This window comes from Myxine glutinosa, chromosome 1 (genome assembly GCF_964187855.1).
Source record: "Myxine glutinosa chromosome 1, kmMyxGlut1.1, whole genome shotgun sequence".
NCBI classification, from domain to species: domain Eukaryota; kingdom Metazoa; phylum Chordata; class Myxini; order Myxiniformes; family Myxinidae; genus Myxine; species Myxine glutinosa.
In genome coordinates, this window is record NC_136261.1 from 400,855,668 (window position 1) to 400,878,935 (window position 23,268).

Sequence of the window (23,268 nt, forward strand, 5' to 3'; positions counted from 1 at the left end):
GACGCGCCGGAAATTGATGTTGAGGAGAGACTTCTTTTCCTTCACTCTTTGATGACGGATCTGACAGGTGGTCCAGCTTGTTGAGGTATCGCATTTACCTTTTACCTGTAATTCGCGTACACGGTGATGAATCAGCGAGGTATCCCACGGTGTATTTCGTAAGGAGTAGGCGACGTATCGCCGGCATTCTGAACAAATCACAAATTCAGACCCTGGATGACGAACCCGCGTTTGGCGATCGTGACGAGTCGTTATAAACCGGAACAGTGACGTCACAACTATTAAGAGAGAGAAAGAGAGAATAAACGTGAGTTGTGTAAAAAAAAAATTAAAATAAATAAATTAAATCGAACTCGGATTATTTATTTATTTTTATCGTTTTTATTTATTTATTCACAGATATTATGGATTCGAGAGTTTGTGGGGATCTCGGTCCAGTTCCCGCCTGGTTGAAGACCCTGGGTCTATCAGAGGATTCTCTCCGAGCTGTGGTTACGGAGATGGGGATCGAGATCTTCGGAGCTCTCTGTGCCCGAGCCGAGCCCGCTCCGGTGAGGGATCGACTGTGTTCTTTGTCCGCACGGAAGTTTACCTTCACCATGTACGTCGAGCTCTGTCGGTACATGGATTCGTGCCGAGCGGGGCGAGGATCGGGACGGACCGTCGTGACCGGACGTGAAATGTTTGCTGAAGAGACCGAAGGACCTCCTGGAGACTTAGAGATCAAGATCGAAGACGAGGACTTGGTTGGTCGTGAAGAAGAAGAGAGAAATGACGCGGAATATGGTGAGACGTCACAATTGCGGTCACTTCGTGATAAACTCTATTTATATCTTTCGATGTAATCTACTGCGTTCTGATGGTGAAAGTTCTTCCAGAATTGTTGACCAGGTGAGGGTTTATCCATTTATTACATATTATGGCATCCTCCATCGTACAAAGTCCTTCCTTGGCACACCTGAGCTCCTATCCATCTACAAGGCCTTCATCTGCGCCTTGATGGAGTACTGCTCTACCCTCTGGGCTGGCACCCCTGCCTTGCATCCCGCTCAGCTTGATACCGTGAAAATGAAGGTCTTCAACATCATTGGAATATTCCAGGTTTGAAGCTGGGTCTACGGACCTATAACTTTCCCATCGCAGACAGGTTGGTGGTCTCTTCCCCCTTCTATTTCCTACATCTACTACCTTATTTCTGGTCTTGCACCCTCTGCTCTTTCTGTGCTTTGTACCCCAAATCCCCCAGGTTCCTGTAGGACGCACACGGTCTACCATCAACTGCCTTCTGGTGAAGCTCCCGAAATCCAGGATCAGTGCTCACCTCCACTCATCCGTTCTCCTCTTTTTTTTCTGTTTTTTTTTTTCTCTCACCTGTGAGACCAACTTCCATATTCTCTTCAATCTCGATCTTCCCTTCAGGTTTTCAAGTCAATTGTTCACCACCATCTCAGACCATCTCCATTCCAATACCATGACCTTTTCCTTACAACTCTCCTTCCAAATTTCCAGTTTTTCCTTCCTGGGAGTTTCCTTCTGTATCCATCATTTCCACCCCATGTGTCCTTTCCTGCTCCCCATTCCTCCCTACACCCATTGTTTGTCCAATTCTTCCTCTGTCTTTTTCTTCAACTCTGCTGTTGGTGTCCCCCTCCTCTCCATCTCTCTGTGTCTGTCTGTCTGTCTCTCTCTCTCTCTCTCTCTCTCTCTCTCTCTCTCTCTCTCTCTCTCCCCCCCCCCCCCCCCCCCCCCAATCTCTCTGTCTCTCTACTGTTCCTCGTGTGTTGCCATTCATTGTTCTAGCTCTTCCATGAGCATTGACTCTGCAAACCAATAAAAAATGCTACTCTCCCCAAAGCTACAACCATACTTCTACTTTTCCTCCCAGTTTCTCTTCTCCCTCCATCTCTGACTTCATTCCAACTGCTGCCAGCCCAGACTCCTCCCACAGGATGTCCCTTAGGGTGGTTCGTAGCTACATAAGGCAAAAAAAAAAAAATTAAATTGTTTTACTCCTAACCTTTAATTTATTTGGTATTAAGGTAAAACTTCTGCATGTGAAATATTTTTTTAGGGGTTGCACAGTGACTCATGGTTGTCAGCCACTCATTGTTGCCCGTTAAGCAATCGGGAAACCTCTTGCGATGTTCTGTCACAACTTGAAGCAGATACTGGGTTTGCTGTTCATCCCTTGTCAGGAGACGATTGCACTCTTCAATGAGAGCAACTACATACATCAGCATACAGCTGTGAATGAATGATCGTTTTAAGGCCATTTTCCCCGCTAGAGCGGGGGTTAGCCTTGCGGGCCCCATGACAATCTGTGCCAAGATTGTAACTTCAAACCTTCAAACTCACAAGACAACTCACAAACCTTCAAACATTCCCTGTTTGAGGCAATGTTTTTATGGCCGGATGCCCTTCCTGATGCCAACCCTTAGTCGCCTCCTACAACGTGCAGGGATACGGTGTACCTATTCTAAATTGGGGTACACACTGGGATAATTTATCCCAGCAAGCTGGTACTCAATTTGCCGACCTTGGGAGGATGACAGGCTGAGTCAACCCCCCCCCCCCCCCCCCCCCCCTGGCGTTAATTCAGTGATCGACCGGGATTCGAACTCGGGATCCTAAGATCCCAAGCTGGCACCCTAACCACTAAGCCAACACCGAGCTTACCAGAGTACAGCTGTACTGTATTCAATTAACTTAAAAACAACTTCAAAATGAGCAGTACATAGCAAAGTCATAGGTTAAATGTAATGGTCAAAATCACAAGTATAGCAGTGGAGAATAAATAATTGACTCCAAACATTTATGCGAGCCAAATATGTGAAATTACAAACTCCGTGTGCAACCCCTAACTTTAGTCCAAATGGCTTAAAATTTCGCTACAAGGGTTTTTTCAGATATACAAAATTGTTTAAGTTTTAGGAGCGTGAATTTTCTAACTTTCATTTTGAAGAACCACCCTAATGTCCCTGGTTCCTGAGTGTCTCTCTCTGGCTATTGTCTCCTCTAATTTGATTGACCTAAACCGTCCTAGCGGCAGAGTATCAACAACTCCATTTCTAACTCCACGTACTGCTCTTGCACATCCCAAGCACCGGGATTACCTTTTGCTGTGACTTCCCCTCCGCTCCCACCCCTTGGTCGTCTGTGTGAAGTCCTTCATAATCCAGAGATGGCTCCCTTGGTAATCAAATTAGGAGGACGATGACAACGACAATTCTTCACATCATGACCAGACTTTTTGGAGCCACCTCCAATAAAGGTATATTACAACGATGCAATCCACCATCGCAACTCACAAACCTTTCTACCCCCATTAACCTACATAACCCAACGTCCTCTTACTTTTAGGTTACGTTGTCTCATTCCTTTTTCGCTGTTCATTCATTCCCTTCAATGCAAGCGCCCAACCTTTGCCCCAGTGTCGTTTCCCCTACACGTCCCCCACCTAATAACCTTCTGACCCCTGCTCTTAACCTTCCTCCTTTTCTTCATCCTCACCCCAAACACCACAGGCTTGTGCTGGGAGGTAACATGATCTGCCGCCACTACCATGCAATCTTCAACCCTCCACAACTGCCGCTTCGTTACCACCACCAAATTCAGTTCTGTTCTGTGCTGTCTACTCCAATAGAAAATCTTGTGGATAAAGATAATTCCTGCTTTTGAAAGAACGAACCAGTCATGACAATTCCATTCCTCGCCACCAGCTCTTGACCCTCTCTATTCCTAGTTTCCCCAACAAAAATTTACCCACACATTTTTCTTCACTCGGCTCCACTACTCCGACATGCACGTTAAAGTCCCCTGCAATGCACAGCATCACCTCCATCTCATCCATTCCCACCATCCTATCCAGTGTGTCCCTGAATTCCTGCTTCTCAAACCTTGACCTTCCCGTTTGTGGCCCATATACCAGCATAACACACACCATTTGACTCTATATCACCACCCATACCATAACTATCCATCCCTCCCACCTTTACACTCAAGAAGATTGATGTTTAAAGCTGAAGCAAAAATTAACTTGAGATTACACCATGGCAATGATGGGCCATTTTTATTTATTTATTCTCAGACTACACAGTTTCCTTGTTGGGAGGGTGGGGATGGGTGGTGGATTTTGTTTGTGCCCATGACCTGAATTTGGACACCACCAGCATGTATGCAAAATCTGGTAGAGTTTAGCACAGCCAATTAATTTATTTATTTATTTATTTTTCTTCTATGATTTTCATACCTTCGCACATACACATGCAGATAATCTCCTTTGGGGGCAGGGGAGAGGTAGAGGGGATTTTTTCTGGCCATGACGTGACTGTGGACCACTGACACGTATACAGAATTTGGTGGAGGTTGGTCCAGGGATGTAGAAATGTATGTAAATCGAAGGACTGGCTTCACACCAACTGACATATATATATATATACAGTCATCCCTCGTTTATCGCGGGAGTTACGTTCCAGAACCCCCCGTGATAGGTGAAAATCCGCGAAGTAGAAACCATATATTAATTTTATTATTTTTATATATTTTAAGCCTTTAAAAACCCTCCCCATACTCTTATAAACCTTTCCCACGCTCTTATGAACCCTTTCTACACTCTTAAACACACTTTTGAGACCCATCCTTAGTCCTTACGTATTAGAAAAATATTTGTACGTGTATATATAGCTGTACAGTACATTGATGCAAGTTCTTTTATAATTGCAATTAATTAACAAACAAACATACACATATGATCATGGAACTACACAAGTACAGTACAACAAAGTATTTACATTGATGCAAATTGTGTTTTTGAAAGCAAAAGGCAATAATTGACAAAAGTGCCTTTAATCAAACCTGAGGCCTAAGCATAAATAAGTCTTCATGAGCTATTCAAAATAGAGATGATGATTCATTTTGAAAATTAATAAGAAATGCATTAGCTTCCTCTTGCATATGCAGCAGCTTCCTGATGGTTAATTTGTAGGAAGCAGTGGGGGGTGGAGAGGAGGTGAGGAGGGTGGTTATTCCTGATCTGATGCAGTGATGAAGCAGATATCTCATCTGTATCAAAAGGTAATGACCGAAAAATCCCATCCTCCACAGCCTCGGTCATTCATGTTACTCAGCGACTTAATTTAATTGCAGCTTAAGACAACATCATCGAAATCGTCATCATGATCATGTGGCTCTAAGTTGTAAACATAAGTTATTGTAAATTAGAGGTTACCCAAAGTATGATGACTCTTAAAACCATATTGATCATTAAACTGCAGGACACAGTTTGGCATCAACCTTGCAAATTACTTAAAGTAGCGAAGAACCGTCCAAGAACCCTCCTTATGGATGGGTTAATTACCCCCAGAATCATGGACAAGTTAATTACCCCCAGAATACAGGACTTGCAAAATGCGCGATTCTTTGTCTACTCATTTATAATGCGTATTTTATTTCGATTTACTGTAATATTCTTTTAATATAGGTTTTAATTAATGTGTTATATATTTTTTATTATTATTATTAATTTTTTAGGCTAGAAAATGCTTATTTTACCGCAAAAATAATTAAAATCTAAAAAAATAAAAATACCTATAAGCCGCAGAATCCCGCGATATAATGAAAAATCCGATATATAATTTTACATATACTAGCGAGAAAAACCCGCGATGTACCGAAGCCGCGAAAAGTGAAGCGCGATATAGCGAGGGATGACAGTATATATATATATATATATATATATATATATATATATATATATATATATATATATATATATATATATAATGGTATCTGTAATCTGGTTCTCCAACCTAATGAGCGGACAACATGACGTCATCGACATGCACGTCCGCCTTGCCTGCAAAGTTCCAGAGGAACCATCTAGCAGTGCGTCATTACGGATTATAAATACAGATACTGTCACAAGTGCATGCAAAACTCACAGTTACCGACCTGGTTTCGCCCTTGTTGGGGCTTCATCAGGGCAACGCAGTGAGGCTTTCCATACACTTGTAACTCTGTGACCCTTTCGGTTTTTATATCAGTCACTATGCGACCTTCATATCATCAGTGGAGAACCGCCAGCAAGGTGTCCCATACAGCTGCTGCTGCACCTTGCTGGGAGCGATAAGCACCGCCTGCCACGCGGTGACGTTATCTCTGGTATCCACTCATCATATGGAGTCGACCTGGTTGCGGTTGGGAGTTACTAATAATGGTATCTGTAATCTGGTTCTCCAACCTAATGAGCGGACAACATGACGTCATCGCCATGCACGTCTGCCTTGCCTGCAAAGTTATCGCTCCCAGCAAGGTGCAGCAGCAGCTGTATGGGACACCTTGCTGGCGGTTCTCCACTGATGATATGAAGGTCGCATAGTGACAAAAAAAAAAAAAAAGCACCTTTAGAGGCCATTTTTTCCCCGCAAGCGGGGGTTGGCCTTTTTCGGGAACTGTGGTTGTTGTTGTTTTTCGGTCCCCTTTGACCACCAGCATGTATTTCCCCAATATTTCCCCAATTTCCCCAATTTCCCCAAAATTTCGGTCCCCCAATGTTTTACGGCCGGATGCCCTTCCTGACACCAACCCTTTTTGCCGCCTTTAACGACAAGCAGGGAATTACCAGTGAACTGGTACTCAATTAGCCGACCTCGGAAGGATGACAGGCTGAGTCAACCCCCCTGGCGTTAATTCAGCGATTGACCGGGATTCGAACCCAGGATCCTAGGATCCTAAGCCGGCACCCGAGCCGCTAGCCCAACACCAGGGACTTCGCATAGTGACTGATATATATATATATATATATATATATATATATATATATATATATATATATATATATATATATATATATATATATATATATATATATATATATATATATATATATATATATATATATATATATATATACATACACACACACATACATACATACATACATACAGTGGAACCTTGACTTACGAGTTTAATCCGTTCCGTGACCGAGCTCGTAACTCAAATTGCTCGTATCTCAAATCAAATTTCCCCATTGAAATGCTATTAATCCGTTCCAGCCCGCCAAAAACCACAGCAATTTTTTTTTTTAATATACAGTATATATAAAAATATCTCGCGCTTTATATTTCACCTGTATGCAGCATACAAGTTGGCAGGATGGCCTGGACTGGAGGTACGCACACTTGACTCTAAAGTCTAAACTGTCCAGCCTGGGTTTGAATCCCGACCCAGCTATAACCTGTCATGGGTGAATCACAGGCAGGGTGATTCATCAATGGGTGTACCGCTAAACTGGGCGCCCCGTTTGCGTCCCATTAGTTGTTGGATGTTAAGGATCTCACCGTGTTTTCCACAAAGAGAAGGCGAGCTATCGCCGGCACTCTGAACAAGTTGACGGCAGAGATACTGTACTTGCACGGCATGATAACCACGTGTCGCACGATCTCTTGTCATGGTCCACAAGATTATCATAGAGAGGTGCAGCTTCCAGCGTTTCGAGATCTGATCCAGGCCTATCCAACGAGACCGGTCCCAGCGTTCTAGGCCCGGTGGTTGTCTCAGACGGACCCGACAACGGCAGTGTTCGTTTTAACTCGATTCGATTCGAGCGCCGACGTGCCGGCGAACAAAACCGGTCATATCTTTTGAACGCGTGGCTCGATTTTTACAAAATAAACTTTTTCTTGAAGGTCTGAACCGTGCGCTCAAAACGATACCGAGTTTGACCCTGAGAGAGCCGTTTTGCGCCGGCAAAGGCACCTTGTGTGACGTGAGGACCATGTCGTGCTGCATAGATTATCATAAATTATCATATCATTATCGGCGGCGTTATATATCATTAGCGCTATACGACAGAGATACTGTACTTGAACGGCAAGATAACCACGTGACCGGGTGGCGAAAGCTCGTAACTCGGATCTCGGCTCGCATCTCAAAGCAATAAACTGCCAGAGTGACGGCTCGTATCTCGAAAAACTCGTAAGTTGGGGCACTCGTAAGTCGAGGTTCCACTGTATATATATATATATATATATATATATATATATATATATACATACATACACACACACACACACACACACACACACACACACACACACACACACACACACACAATTAATTGTACAGTATCGGTTGTTCCTAAACTTAAATAAATTTAAAGGATTGTTGTAAATGATGTTAATTTTACAACATCCCATATTCAACTTTATTTAAATTGTAAACCTCAAACATAGTTTCTCCACCTAAAGCAAGAACCTTAACCCATAAGCAACTGACTAGTTTCCCGACTGCATGGATCATCAGCTGGGCACCGTTCTTCCTCGAGGTTTCAATCCTTTCAGCCCAGGACCTCTCCAAACGGCGGATCCACAACCTCGATCATGGATCCACATCAATTGATGGTAAATCAGTGGATCCACAACCTCAGTTGCGTCCAGGCAGTCAGTCAACCCATCAATGCAACATCACTTATCACAACTTTACTTGCAATAGGATTTAATGTGTTATCATATATGTATAATTTTCCTTACACACTCTATAATATGATAATATCATTAAATCATTCACATCTTACCCTTAAACACATCAATCGACCAAACAGCATGACCACACCACCTACCTTTCTATCAAGCTCTATTTCGAATGTTCAAACTGTCATTTATAACGGTTTTTGGCATGCTGCCATATCCTAGCAACCACTAATTCTTAGCAACATTGATTTGTAGTATATTTAATTATTATATTGTACTGTATTTACATAAAGATCTCATGAATACTATTATATTGTACTGTACTTGTATTATATTGTACTGTAATATAATATTATATTGTACACTTAGAATGTTCAAACTGTCATTTATAACGGTTTTTGGCATGCTGCCGTATCCTAGCAACCACTAATTCTTAGCAACATTGATTTGTAGTATATTTAATTATTATATTGTACTGTATTTACATAAAGATCTCATGAATAATATTTTTAATATTCGTATTGTATTTTACTAATTCGATTTGGTGTCGTTTTGTGATTTTAAAGAAACTTGTTTTAATATACCAACTACAGCTCCCTGCGCTAACATACGTCTGACTAGTTGTTGTAATTTATTGACCAGTTCAGAGCTGTGTGTGGTTGCTCTCACAGTCCTAATTATTTCACCTGCAACCGTACCATAAAATAGCTTTTTGGGAATGTTGCTGTCGAAGAAAGGCATTCGGACAATGTGGAATGGAAATGCATCTCGTTTATCAAATAATTTGGTGTGAAATATATTATTATGGATATCAATTTGCAATTCTAAAAAGGAAACTGAAGTGGAAGTTTGGTTTTCCTTTTTTAATTCAAGTTCTTTTGGATATATATCATCATGAAGCTGCTCAAATATAAATCCATCATTAATTGCCAACAAATCATTAATGAATCTGAAGATGTTTCCGCATCTTCATGCAGTTGTTAATTTATTCCTGCACATGTTCTGGACCCAATCAAACTCGTACATGTGCAGAAACAAATTTGCAAAGAAAGGGGCCGGATCTGAACCCATGGGTATGCCCACTGTCTGCTGGAGTATCTTGTTGCCAAATGTAAAGAAACTGTTGTTTAGCAGAAATCGAATACTTTCTTTGAGTTTACTTTTTGAAAAACTGCATTAATATTGATTATCCTTTGCAGACCAGTGTGCTCTGTTTTGATATACATTAATGTATACTTTATTACCTCCTGCAAATGCTTTATGTATTGCTCTGTCCAATGCGGTACCAGCTTGTCATGTGGAATGTTTGTGTAAAATGTGGAAAAATCAAAGGTTGAAAGACATTTTGCTTTACCCTTGTTGTTAATGTTGTGGTCACTGTCGATTACCGGTTTGGAATTGTCAATGATCCAGAATTTCTTAATACCAGAATATAACTTCACTTTTTCATGTTAGTTTTTAAAGCATTTATAGATTAGTTTCATTGCCGCTGTAATACTACCCGACAAAGGTTTCAAACTACATTCTCTACTTGCGATGATGAACCTCATCTTACAAGGGTGTTTGTGCATTTTTGGGATCCAGTAAATGAATGGTAATTTATGGTGTTTATCCGGAACTAGCAGTCTTCTCACCGTTGAGTGATTTGTATGGTGTTGTATCAAGTCTGTTTCGTTATCGTTACTTATTTTGTCGGTCTTTGAAATTCCCGTGTCTAAGCCCAATTCTTCCAAAAGTGTTTGAATGTAGAATGTTTTACATACAAATGCAATATTATTATTTGCTTTGTCAATTGGAACAATAACATATTGTGTTTGAAGCTGCCTTAAGCAATCACGTGTCTCTGGATTGTTTAAAATTGCCTTCGGATTATTGATTCGAACTTTTCTTTTCAAATCAACAACTCTCCTTTTCACATGTTTCTCTACCTCCTCCAACCATAAAGCCATTTGTGTGTTTGGTACTTTATGTTTATCAATTTGTTCTTTCATCCATTCGCCCAGTCCCATCATTGTAAGTTCCATTGCTTTATTCCAGTTTATTCTTTTATTTTCTCTATAATTTGGTCCTTTTGTAAGTAATGCACATAATCTTTTATCTTTCACTATTCTGAGATCACCTGTGATGACGTGTTTATGATGTGGATCTTTGAATGCGGGATGTTCACAATTACAATGATGTGTGTTATTTAACCATTCCTCCACATCTATAGATTGCACAGTGTCCTTGTAGTTGAAGATCTTTCCCCGAATTGAATTTCCCAAAGTGTACACAACTCTTAGTTGCTCTCTCTGTTGTATTGTTTCTGGAAGTTTACTCCACACTTCCTTATGTTGAAGTATTTTCTCGATATTTATCATTTCCACCCCTTTGTTATCAAACATAATTTTGATGATATCATTGTCTTTTCTATGATTCACTTTTTTAGGTTTCTCTTTGTACATTTTATGATCAATCATGTCCAGAATTGCTTCCATGTGTTGGATTGGGAGTTCCTCTTGATCGTCCTCTTCCATTAATCTGTTCACGATTTGCCAAACTTCTTTCAGTTTTTTTTTTTTGGTTTTTTTAAAGGTATTAATCTTAATTCTGCTGCTGTTAAGTAATGTGCAGATATTGGATTTGTTAAGATCTAACCATTCATTTACAATTTGTTGTGGTGTGTCTATAATTGGACATTTACGTCCATAGTTATGTACTCTGTGTCTCTGAGAGTCTCGTGGTAAGGTGTTAAAAACAGAAGCGATGATGTTTTGTCCATTTTGCTGTGTATGTGTCATTAATTCTTTCATTTAATCCATAAGGGTAAGCAGTTCTTAATTCTTTAATCCAGAAAAGTTCTCTACGCTTACGTAATTGTGTGATTGTTTTATCTTCCATCCCATTATTTTTACGGCCATTTCCGCTTATCTTTTCTATAACCTGAACAATGAAGCTCGCATTTTTACAATATCCAGAAGTAAAATGATGGGTAAGTAGTGGACAACCAGTAGTTCGATCTGGGTTTATCATGCCGCTCCTGTGTGCATTCATTCTCACATTACATCTCTGCATTGTTTCACCAACATATTGCATCATCGCACATTTGCTACAGGTCAATAGGTAAACTATATTTGAGGTTTTACATGTAATTAATTCTTTAGTTTCTTTTAACTTGTAACATCTAGCCGTTACTGTACAACTAATTATATTGTTTGTGGTAAATATAAGACAAGTTTTGCAATTGCAAATCCCACATTTACGCACTTTGACTTCGGACAAGTGTTCCCCATTGGCTAACCCAGAATGGCCACCTCCTACAGCCTGGATATCTGAGTTAACTACAGCATTACCTTGTCGAGGAACACAAATCCTCTGAGGAGGGTTAGTCCCCAGGGAGGCTAGTTCAGCTGGGGGCTGCCCTGCTTTACCTTTCATTTTGTATAATTTCATCATTTTCATGTTTTGAAATGTCGTTGAACAAACATAAAATATCATATAAATGTAGTTTAACAAACACATTAAAATCACATCAACATAGAAGAAATATATAAATATATGAGAAACAGTATAGTGGATTTTCCACCAAAAGATAATGACAAATCAGCGGGAGAAGCCTCACCAAAAGAAATGTCAATCATCTCACACATCTCGTTTTTTCATTTCTGTTCCTTACAATTCTATCCCTCTCTTTCATTCACAGAGACACACACACACACACACACACACACACACACCTCATTCCTATTCATTTGATGAGTGACCATGTCAGTCCCCACCACAGTGACCTCCCATTAAATCACACGTTCAACATCATGTTACTGTGCGGTTGGAAGTCCTGCAACAGACGAGTGCCATGCCAACGGCAATCACGGGACAGGTCTCACTTTTGGCTGAGCAACCAAATCCTACGTGACGCCGGGAACTCCAGCAGTACAGGACCACGACCAATGTCTTATCTCAGATTCCTTTAGGAGGCAGGTGAAACCGTCGCAAGCAAGCAGGATAAGCCGGAAAACAAGTCAGGATTCACAGGTGGTTTTGTGAAGAAAATGCACATATGTAACATATGTACAAAAACGAGCAATCTAATGTGCGTCGAGCATTCTGGGGCAGATTATGCCATTTTGAAAGGTTTGCGTATTCGCTGGATGTCAGACTTCACATGTAATCAACATGTCATTTGATATGGTACGTTAAGTTTCCATTAAATGCAAACTAGATGCTGAGGAATGTTTTATTTATTTATTTAATGAATTGATGTTCTTCACAGGGGAACAGGAGGAGCTCAGCAAGAAATTACCACGCAGCTTGTGCTCTCTCACCTTCAGCAGAAAAGCAGCTTTGAAGATGCACATGGACATGCATGAACAAGTTTCCAGTGATAAAAAGTACCAATGCACTGATTGTTCTTATAGTACACATTATGAAGGCATGTTTGTTACACACGCTGAGATCCACACAGGAGACAAACGGTACACCTGCGGTGTGTTTGACAAGGGATTCGTTCAGTCGGCAGATAGTCGGATTCATGAGCGAATTCACGCGGGAAAGGATGCGTACACGTGCACAGTTTGCGCGAAGACATTCACAGATGGAAATACTTTGAGGCGTCACCACACAGGAGAGCATCCATACACTTGTGAAGTTTGCGCAAAGACTTTCTCGAAACGATCAGATTTGAAGAAGCACGCTCTTATTCACTCAGGAGTGAAGCCTCACGTCTGCCATGTATGTGGGAAGGGATTCATTCACTCGACGACTTGTCACAGACACATGAGGGTTCACACGGGGGAGCGCCCGTACACTTGCACTGTATGTGGTAAGGGATTCAATCAGTCGGCGCACTGTCGGATTCACATGAGAACTCACACAGGGGAGCGCCCATACACCTGTACTGTATGCAATAAGGGATTCCGTCAGTCATCGCACTGTCGGCTTCACATGAGACTTCATACAGGGGAGCGGCCATACCCATGCAACGTATGCGGCAAGGGATTCAATCGGGAGTCGCAGCGTCAAAATCACATGTGTAGTCACACGGGAGAGCGCCCATATGCTTGCACAGTTTGTACTAGGACCTTCTCTGATCGATACGATTTGAAAAGGCACGGACGTGTACACACTGGGGTGAAACCACATACATGCAGCGTATGTGGCAAGGGATTCACTCAGATGGTGTACTGTCAGAAACACATGCAATTATTTCACACTAGCAAAGTACCTGGCGTTGCCACACAATGCAGAGCCGCTTCATGATTGGAATATTAAGAGAGGGGGTAGAGAGAGGGGAGGTGGAGGGAAGGGGAGAGGGTGAGGGAATAGGGTGGAGGGGAGGGAAGGGAAGGGGAGAGGGGGGGGGGATGGAGGTAGTGGGGTGGATGCGAGGGGGAAGGAAGAGGAGAGGTGGTGCTGGGAGAGGAGGGGAGGGAAAACGAAGGTGGGAAAAGGGAGGAGAGGAGAGGGGGAAGGCACGGGGATGGCACGGATGTGTACACACTCATATTAAACCATATACATGCAGCGTATGTGGCAAGGGATTCACGCAGGCTTCGTACTGTCAAAACACATGCAATTATTTCACATGAAGGAGCAAAAATCAGCACATGCATCAAACCTTTCACAGTGCAATTGTAACAAAGATTGATTTTTTTTTTTGTTTGTAAATATGTTTGTCCCATTTCCAAGAAAGGATCAATTAAATGTTAGACATATACATTTCATCATAAAGTCTGTGAAACATTTCTCACGTTTTTGCTTTTGCAATGAATGGAGATTAAGAATTGGAAGCGATATGATCGTTTGTATTTCTTTCGACAACAATGATATTGCTAAGGCCACGGGTCCATTCCCATTGCCCAGTTTGTATCCCGCATGTCTTATCAAAGCAACCTCAACCACCGGCTACGGCCATGGCTCCTATCAAGTTCTCAGGCCTACTTGCGATGTTGCACTACTCATGGGGTTGCAGAATTATCTGGAAGTCACGCCAATAAACGCCAGTTTCATTTGCCAAGCCTCTCATTCATTTGGCCGAGCAAACCGTGAGATCAAGAGTGCGGTCTAAAGCGGTTTGAACACCCTAAAAAGCCTGATTTAGACAGACTAAATGACCAAACAAAGCAGCCAGGACAAGCGTAATTTACACCGAGAGCAGGTATATTTATTAAGAGTAAATGTCTTTGGGGTAAGGAAACGAGAATGAAAGCATTGCATAAAAAGAAATGATGCATCAGACAATAAAATCACCCTTTAACCCCGACCGATACGTGCCGTCATTGCCATTGATTGATCAGAAGATTCCTTCATTATCTGGGCCCATCAGACACTCCACGAGAGATACACATGGTGAATTCACAAGACAGGAAGAGATGGTGGACAAACTGGCAAATGTGTGCAGGAGTTTTTGGAGGCAGTTCCACTCCACGGCAGGGCAAATGTTCTGCGGCCATCGATAAGGCAAAACTCTGCTCTCATTCGCTATTGGCCGTTGATTGGCATGGTGGTCGGTGGGATTTTGCGCAGTGGCATTCCCAGGAGCATAATGGCTGCTGCATCTCATGCTCTCTGAGGTAAATTGGGTGTTTTTAACGGCGCCCATCACATTTGCCAGCCAAAAATCGCGCTGTAATTTGTAATATTGCATTTAACTACTTTACGCTCTTCTAAATAAGTTTCCTGAGAAATAACTAGATTTATATGAAGGTTCTATTAACCCCTAGGAGCCATTCCCACAACACTATTAATGCATTTAATCTTTGTTTTGATCTTTGACATTCTTGATTTATTATGTGATTCAAAGCATTTACTTTGGTTTGTTGTCCCCCGTCGCACAGCGTAGCGAAAGGGGGACTATGGCTTTCCCCTCCGTCCGTCCGTCCGTGCGTGCGTGTTTGCGTGCGTGCATGCATAAGCGAAGGACCGCATTCAAATTTGGTGTGTGGGTGCAACCCACGTCAAAATCCAAGATGGCCGCCGCCATGTATGTCTGAACCTTGTGAGTGGAATATCTTGAAAAACAAGCGAAGTACCAACTTCTAATCTGGTGTGTGGGTGTATCTAGGCATAAGGAAGAACGCCATTGAAAATTGTGTCGCCACGTCAAAATCCAAGATGGCCGCCTCCATGTATGTCTGAACCTTGTGAGCGAAATATCATATCATATCATATCATAGCATGTTTTCTGCATCTTCCACTTTGTCAACTCACATCACTTCACCGACAGGGGACCTAGGCTTAACGCTGGTTAATCTTAATATTAGTCTGCATTCACACTCAGCCCATTAAACCTGGTGTTGGCTTAAAGGTTGAGATATTGGGTTTGAGCCCCTGCTGTGGTGGGTTGACTCAGCCTGTCATTCCCCCGAGATCATCAAAATGAGTACCAGCTGACTGGCATCTGGCATTGCATCAGCGGCACAGCCATGCTTCCAGAAAATGATGCAACCAGCAACCACAGACTGCATAAAAAACAACTCAGCTCATTTTGTGCAACAGTTTTGCCTATTGCAACCATGGCATAATCAATCTCCTGACATGAGATGGTGATTATGCTATAGTCTGATGTTTAACAAGTTGTTGGAGGAACAGTATGGAGGGTGGACTTGAAGCATACACCCTCACATTGTGGAGAGAATCTCGATTTCTTTTTGGTTATTTATAAAACTAGCATGACTCGGTGCGCTCTGCACACCTCACCACACATCGTTTCAGAGGGATAGGCATCTTTGATCATTTCAGTGTTTTGTGGGTCTTTTGAGTCTTCATGGTGTTTTGGGTCTTCAGGGTCTTTTGGATCCTCTGGGCCTTTAAGGGTGTTTTGGGTCTTTGGGGTGTTTTGGGTCTTCTGGGTCTTTTGTATCTTCGGGGTGTTTTGCATCTTTGGGGTCTTTTGAGTATTCGGTGTCTTTTGGGTCTTCGGGGTCTTTTGGGTGTTCGGGGTCTTTTGGGTGTTTGGGATCTTTTGGATGTTCGGGGTCTTTTGGGTGTTCGGGGTCTTTTGGGTGTTCGGGGTCTTTTGGGTGTTCGGGGTCTTTTGGGTGTTCGGGGTCTTTTGGGTGTTCGGGGTCTTTTGGGTGTTCGGGGTCTTTTGGGTGTTCGGGGTCTTTTGGGTGTTCGGGGTCTTTTGGGTCTTCGGGGTCTTTTGGGTGTTCGGGGTCTTTTCGGTGTTCGGGGTCTTTTGGGTCTTCGGGGTCTTTTGGGTCTTCGGGGTCTTTTGGGTCTTCAGGGTCTTTTGGGTCCTGGGGTCTTTTGGGTGTTCGGGGTCTTTTGGGTGTTCGGGGTATTTTGGGTGTTCGGGGTCTTTTGGGTGTTCGGGGTCTTTTGGGTGTTCGGGGTCTTTTGGGTGTTCGGGGTCTTTTGGGTGTTCGGGGTCTTTTGGGTGTTCGGGGTCTTTTGGGTGTTCGGGGTCTTTTGGGTGTTCGGGGTCTTTTGGGTGTTCGGGGTCTTTTGGGTGTTCGGGGTCTTTTGAGTGTTCAGGGTCTTTTGGGTGTTTGGGGTCTTTTGGGTGTTCGGGGTCTTTTGGGTGTTCGGGGTCTTTTGGGTGTTCGGGGTCTTTTGGGTGTTCGGGGTCTTTTGGGTGTTCGGGGTCTTTTGGGTGTTCGGGGTCTTTTGGGTGTTCGGGGTCTTTTGGGTGTTCGGGGTCTTTTGGGTGTTCGGGGTCTTTTGGGTGTTCGGGGTCTTTTTGGTCTTCGGGATCTTTTTGGTCTTCGGGGTCTTTTGGTTGTTCGGGGTCTTTTGGGTCTTTTGGGTCTTCGGGGTCTTTTGGGTGTTCGGGGTCTTTTGGGTGTTCGGGGTCTTTTGGGTGTTCGGGGTCTTTTGGGTGTTCGGGGTCTTTTGGGTGTTCGGGGTCTTTTGGGTGTTCGGGGTCTTTTGGGTGTTCGGGGTCTTTTGGGTGTTCGGGGTCTTTTGGGTCTTCGGGTTCTTTTGGGTCTTCGGGGTCTTTTGGGTGTTTGGGGTCTTTTGGGTGTTCGGGGTCTTTTGGGTCTTCGGGGTCTTTTGGGTCTTTGGGGTCTTTTGGGTCTTCGGGGTCTTTTGGGTGTTCGGGGCCTTTTGGGTGTTCGGGTTCTTTTGGGTCTTCGGGGTCTTTTGGGTGTTTGGGGTCTTTTGGGTGTTCGGGGCCTTTTGGGTGTTCGGGTTCTTTTGGGTCTTCGGGGTCTTTTGGGTGTTTGGGGTCTTTTGGGTGTTCGGGGCCTTTTGGGTGTTCGGGTTCTTTTGGGTCTTCGGGGTCTTTTGGGTGTTTGGGGTCTTTTGGGTGTTCGGTGTCTTTTGGGTCTTCGGGGTCCTTTGGGTCTTTGGGTCTTCGGGGTCCTTTGGGTCTTCGGGGTCTTTTGGGTCTTCGGGGTATTTTGGGTCTTCGGGGTCTTTTGGGTCTTCGGGGTCTTTTGGGTGTTCGGGGTCTTTTGGGTGTTCGGGGTCTTTTGGGTGTTCGGGGTCTTTTGGGTGTTCGGGGTCTTTTGGGTCTTCTGGGTGTTTGGAGTCTTTGTGTCTTTTAGGTCTTTGGTTCTCTTTGGGTCTTTTGGTTCTTTTTGGGTCTTGGGGTTCTTTTTTGTCTTTTGGTTTCTCTGAGTCTTTCATAATCTTTTTGGTATTTTGGGTCTTCAGGGTGTTTTGGATTTTCAAGGTGTTATGGTACTTCAGGGTGTTTTGGATCTTCAAGGTGTTTTGGATCTTCAAGGTGTTTTGGATCTTCAAGGTGTTTTGGATCTTCAAGGTGTTTTGGATCTTCAAGGTGTTTTGGGTCTTCTGAGTCTTTTGGATCTTTGGGGTGTTTTGGGTCTTCGGAGTCGTTTTGTCTTCAGGGTCTTTTGGAGCCTCAAGGCCTTTCAGGGTATTTTGGGTCTTTAAGGGTATTTGGGGTCTTCAGGAGTCTTGGTGGTCTTGAGGGTATTGGGGGGACTTCAAAGGTCGTCAAAGGTCTTCAGGGTCAGCAGTCTAAACGTAATTAAGAGTTCACGGACTGTTTTGGGTGTTAAATTTACGAGTGAGGTACCCGCACGGGTGGGAGGCCAGAAGCAAACAGACAATGCAGAAACGGCGAATGCTAAAGCATGAAACCAATAAATTCCACATTCCTGTAGCACCTTCAGTCGCACGTCAGCCATGGACAGCAAGTTCGTGAAGGACTTCCATGAAAAACGTACCCGTTCGCAAACAAACAGGTACGTGTGTTCCATACCCAGTCAATGGCAAATCTGCATATGGCGATCCACAAATTTCACGTTTAGAAAGTAGAAACCATCACTGCATGTCGTCATTCACTTGAACTCGATATCTCTTTTTTTCATTCCAAACAGCCTAACTCCAATCACAAATTAAATAACGTTAATATAAAAAATAAACTTTTAACAACATTGTTAATGTTTCCTTCAATGTAAAAACTACCAAGTCAACAGTTAAAAGCATTTTGAGCCGATAGGTGTTACGGCCTTGGCAAGATCGATGGACAGCGATCTGTTAGCTTATACACCGCCCAAATAGCTGTGTGGAATTCTCTCATGTAGAGATTAAACCCACATCGTTTGAACTTTGGCCGAGGTCATTATTTACTTTTATGATGTTTATATACGAATCAAAAAGAAGATAATTGGTTTTGGGTCGTCCTTTCCGCATACCTCGTGGGATTGTGAGTTGGAGAGATGACCGTGATGGCGGGGATGGGGTTGGCATTCTCTCAAGCAGGGATTCAACCCATGTCCTTATAAAAGGTCTTTGTCCGAGGTCATTATTTTTAACTGTGTGTTTTCGGTTGCGATCGGTGCAGCCGTTTGTGCGGTACCCGGGAAAATAACGTTTTGCGGGAGTCCAAACCTGAAAATGCTGGAGGCCAAAACTGAAAATGGAAAAACAATATTGCCTATTTTACTCCAGGGGGTCCCAGGATTACCCACCCAACATTTCGTTGCGATCAGTTCAGCCGTTTTTGTGGTACCTTCAAACGGACGGACGGACGGACAGATGGACATTTGGTGAATTATAGTAAGATTTGAAGAAGAAAAAGGAGGAGACGGTTTAGTCGCTATTACTATTAGACTATTATCATAAGATGTTGGCTGATGTGACAGTGACTTGTATTAGTATAGAGGAAAAGCAAAGCTGGTAATTGAGGAGATTGGATAAGAGGAAAAGTTGTAATTGAAACTGCCACATGCTAAGGGTGCCGGTGATACCATATGACTTGTGTTGTCTGTCATGTTGTGCTATCTCCTTCTCCCGCCTTTTTTCTCTGTAAGATTGAGGCTCATGGAAAAGCAAGATGATGGAGGTTATGAACTGCTGCTAGGTCAGCAGGGCAACTCATGGACACAACAAGCATGGCAATGTCAAACAACCAGGTAAAACTGAGATTTAGACTGCAAGGAAGAGGGTTACCTTAGCAAGGGTTAATGAGGGTAATCCAAATAACCACACAGGCACACGAGAAGACTCTGCAATAAACGACAATCGATAAAAGCGAAATTGGACAACATTCTACAATTAGTGGGGGGGAGGGGGGGCAAAAGACCCCGAAGACCCAAAAGACCTCTATGTACTCAATTTCAAGTTCGTGTGCAGTTCATGTTAATTTTGGGCAACCACTATAAATGTATTGTACTGGGTCCTACTAATCGGAAAAATGATGTCGCCATTTTTTTCTGTTGACCTTTAGTGACCTTGACTCAAGGTCAAAGTTCAAACGTCATTACAGTGACCATACTTCATTCAAGGTATATCAACCTTGGTACCAAAATGTGGTAAATTTCACAAGGAACATTGATTATGACATTTGTTTTGTCATTTTCCCTCAGATGTTTGCAATCTGCAAATTAATAAGCAAATGACCGAATTAGAGAAAAAATATGCATAACTAACATATAGTCTTCACCATACACATAAATCCCATCACTTCGCATTATGATTGAATGCCAATCATTAGTTACCATCTCAAATGTGTTCGGCTGGATCCTAAACTGGAAAAATATGTTGCTTATTGTTTTCTTTTGACATGTTCTTGATATTAACTGACCTTTGACATGTACTTGACTTTACTTGACCCAAGGTGAAATGTCAAATGTCATTTTAACCATGTGATGCGATCAAGCAAAATAAGTCGGATGTCTAGAATATTGATTTTTGGATTCAAGTTCCCAATGCTTTTCTTTATACTGTTCATTCATCATGCTCATTTGCTCATGTTGGTTGGGTTTTTAGCCATTGTTAGTATTTTTTATCATTTAATGTGTTGCCTAAAAACACAAAATTGATTCTGGCAGATGTCCAAATCACTTTGCTTGTTCGCATCACACATATATTCTGTTTGCCCTTTTCAGGGAAGGACTCCAATCCTGTTAAGATAAAGAATTAATGCTTTTGTAAGATACAATGACCTGTAGTATCTACATGTAGGTCTACAGTCAACCTCATTCATACCTTGATTTTTATTAGTGCCCATTGGTAAGTCAAATTATTTAATACTTTCAAATGATAAATTGGATCGAACGTACTATGTAAATGATATTTTAATTCATCAATTTGAAAAGAATATTTTATTTAGCGACGGATAGTATGTCCCAATTATCTCCGCTATTTCATCTTTTGCCTCATTAACAAAACGTTTTATCATTCATACACATTTAATAATTATTTTGACTAGTCTCAGTTATGTGAGTAACACATTGATTTGCCCTTGCCCCATTCATGGTTTCTAATATTTGTCTGTTACAGAAACGTGAATCATCTGCTCATCAGCTTGAAGATGGAATTTCAGAGACCAGACAGTCCTTTCAACGCCAAACGACCAAGGCAGGAGACCAATTTCAAACTCTGCATAGTATGTCAAAAGCCGGACAGTGATGGACTTGTAACAGAGCCAGAATCTGAATCATATTCAAGGTTTTTGAGTTTTGTTCACAAACGTGGGCAGTATGGAGATGGAGAATTCCCTGAGATTAGCCGCAGACTGGAAAATGTTACAGAAAAAGACTTGGAAGCCAACAAAGCACAATGGCACCGCAAATGCTACGGTAAAACCTGTCACTCTGGTCACCTTGAATGCCCTAGAAAGCGTTATGAGAAGGCATGTCAACAGCAAGAAAGTCTGCAACTTCAGAAAAAACGTGGTCGCCATAGCTGCTCTAGTGCAAGTAATCCAAATGAACAAGCAGCAGCTGCTTCTAACCAAGTGGACACTCAACGTTTCACTCAGTCTGCAACCCCAAAATACAATAAAGAGTTGTGCTTCTTTTGTCAAGAAGATAAGAGTCAAGATTTACATGAGGTTTCCACATTCAATGCAGGGGAGCAAATACGGAAAGCCGTCGAACAGAGTACCAATGACACATGGAAAGTGCAACTAAGTGCTGCTATCAATGCGAACGATGCTCGTGCAATTGACGTGAAGTATCACCTGGTATGTTGGGTGAAGCATGTTCAGCGAGCTCCAAAACGAGACAGCCAGGCCAGGCAACCTCCAACAGAAGACACAAATGTTGGTGTAATTGCATCAGATATTGAGTTTCTTAGCCTGGTCAAAAGCCTTCTAAAAGATGGTACGAAGCTAAACATGTCGGAACTGCACAGCAGATACTGCAGTATTCTTGAAACAAATGGTGTGCACATGTCAAGTAGTAGATTTGTTATTGCCTAAAGTTCAGTTATAGACGTTGGTTGCTAATGTGTTATGATTTAAATCTGGTTTAAAAATGCTATTTTCATGAAGTTAATAAAGGGTTTTTGCTTCGTTTTAGTTTTGGATGAGGAGAGGCTCGCTGAGGTCATGCTGAACAAATTGTATACGTGTGCTTTTTCGAGGCTAGAGGACATAAACCTATCGTTAACCATATATATTTTGTTTTAATCACAGCAACGCATGACTCTGTATAAACATGCTTTGAATTACTCATGTGAACCCATATATTTGCTCTGGGCTTATCTGGCCAAGCATGCACTCTTTGTGAGTTACATTTCTGTTTTCTCGGAGCCCAGAGAAACATTTGGTCCGAATGATAAGGAAGGGCTGACTCCCCCGAATAACAGGGCGGATGACGGTGGGGGCTTGGCCCACCGGGGAGGAACCTCTCCCAGTGTTGTTTGTTCCCTCGGAGATTTCCTGATAAAACGTGTCCCTATATAAATGGACTGGGAATCAATGTGTTTCCAGGAAGGCTTGACGTGGCATGAGACTGGCTCTTGCTATAGATGTCTTGGCTTCTTCCGGATCTGTATAAGTTGGTTTTTAATAAAGCTGCGCCATTCCAGGCTATTGTGGACTTCTTTTGCAAACGAAGAGCTGATTCTTCACAGATGGTACCAGGAGTGGGGTGTCAACAGACGCGGAGGACGGGAAACGGAGCCCGAGGGACAGGAGGAAGGCTGACCTGAGGCCGGCGCCGGCACGTTGATTTGATTAAAGGTGGGAGTTGTTTTATATCAGAGGGCTATTATTCCAAATTCGTACCTTCCTCCCTCGCGCGGGTTCAGTCTCCTTGTCTTCCGCGCTGTCTGCACTCGAACAGAAATTGTAAGTAAAGGCTCATTTAGGCCTCAGAATGACGTGGCTTTGTTAAAGCCAGGATAAACAAGTAAGGATAAACCAGGAAGGACTTAACAGTAAGCTTAAAGTTACAGTTAGCACCAGGAGGGGAAAATGAGGTCGGACAGCCATATAGGTTGAAACCAGGTGGCCAAGATTTTTCCAGGAAGGAACAGCCCAGAGACAAGATGGGGTATGCCATTGCATGCCAGGGAACGAAGGGCTGTGGCTAAACTTAGATAGAAGGCCAAAGCAACAGAGGTCCAGATAGAAACAGGCCAGGACCTGGTGGACAAGAGAAAATAAATAAGC

The 23,268-nt window shown here is 42.7% G+C and overlaps 1 protein-coding gene across 1 annotated transcript; it reads left to right on the top strand.

Annotated features, from left to right (window-relative positions):
• Positions 1-22,684, top strand: LOC137416856 (uncharacterized). The gene is made up of 5 exons (XM_078770347.1): positions 1-307; positions 400-786; positions 12,721-12,838; positions 19,679-19,780; positions 21,150-22,684. Exons 2-5 carry the CDS (start codon positions 405-407, stop codon positions 22,069-22,071), a joined length of 1,524 nt encoding a protein of 507 aa, XP_078626473.1. The 5' UTR covers positions 1-307; positions 400-404; the 3' UTR covers positions 22,072-22,684.
• Positions 22,685-23,268: the final 584 nt, after the last annotated feature.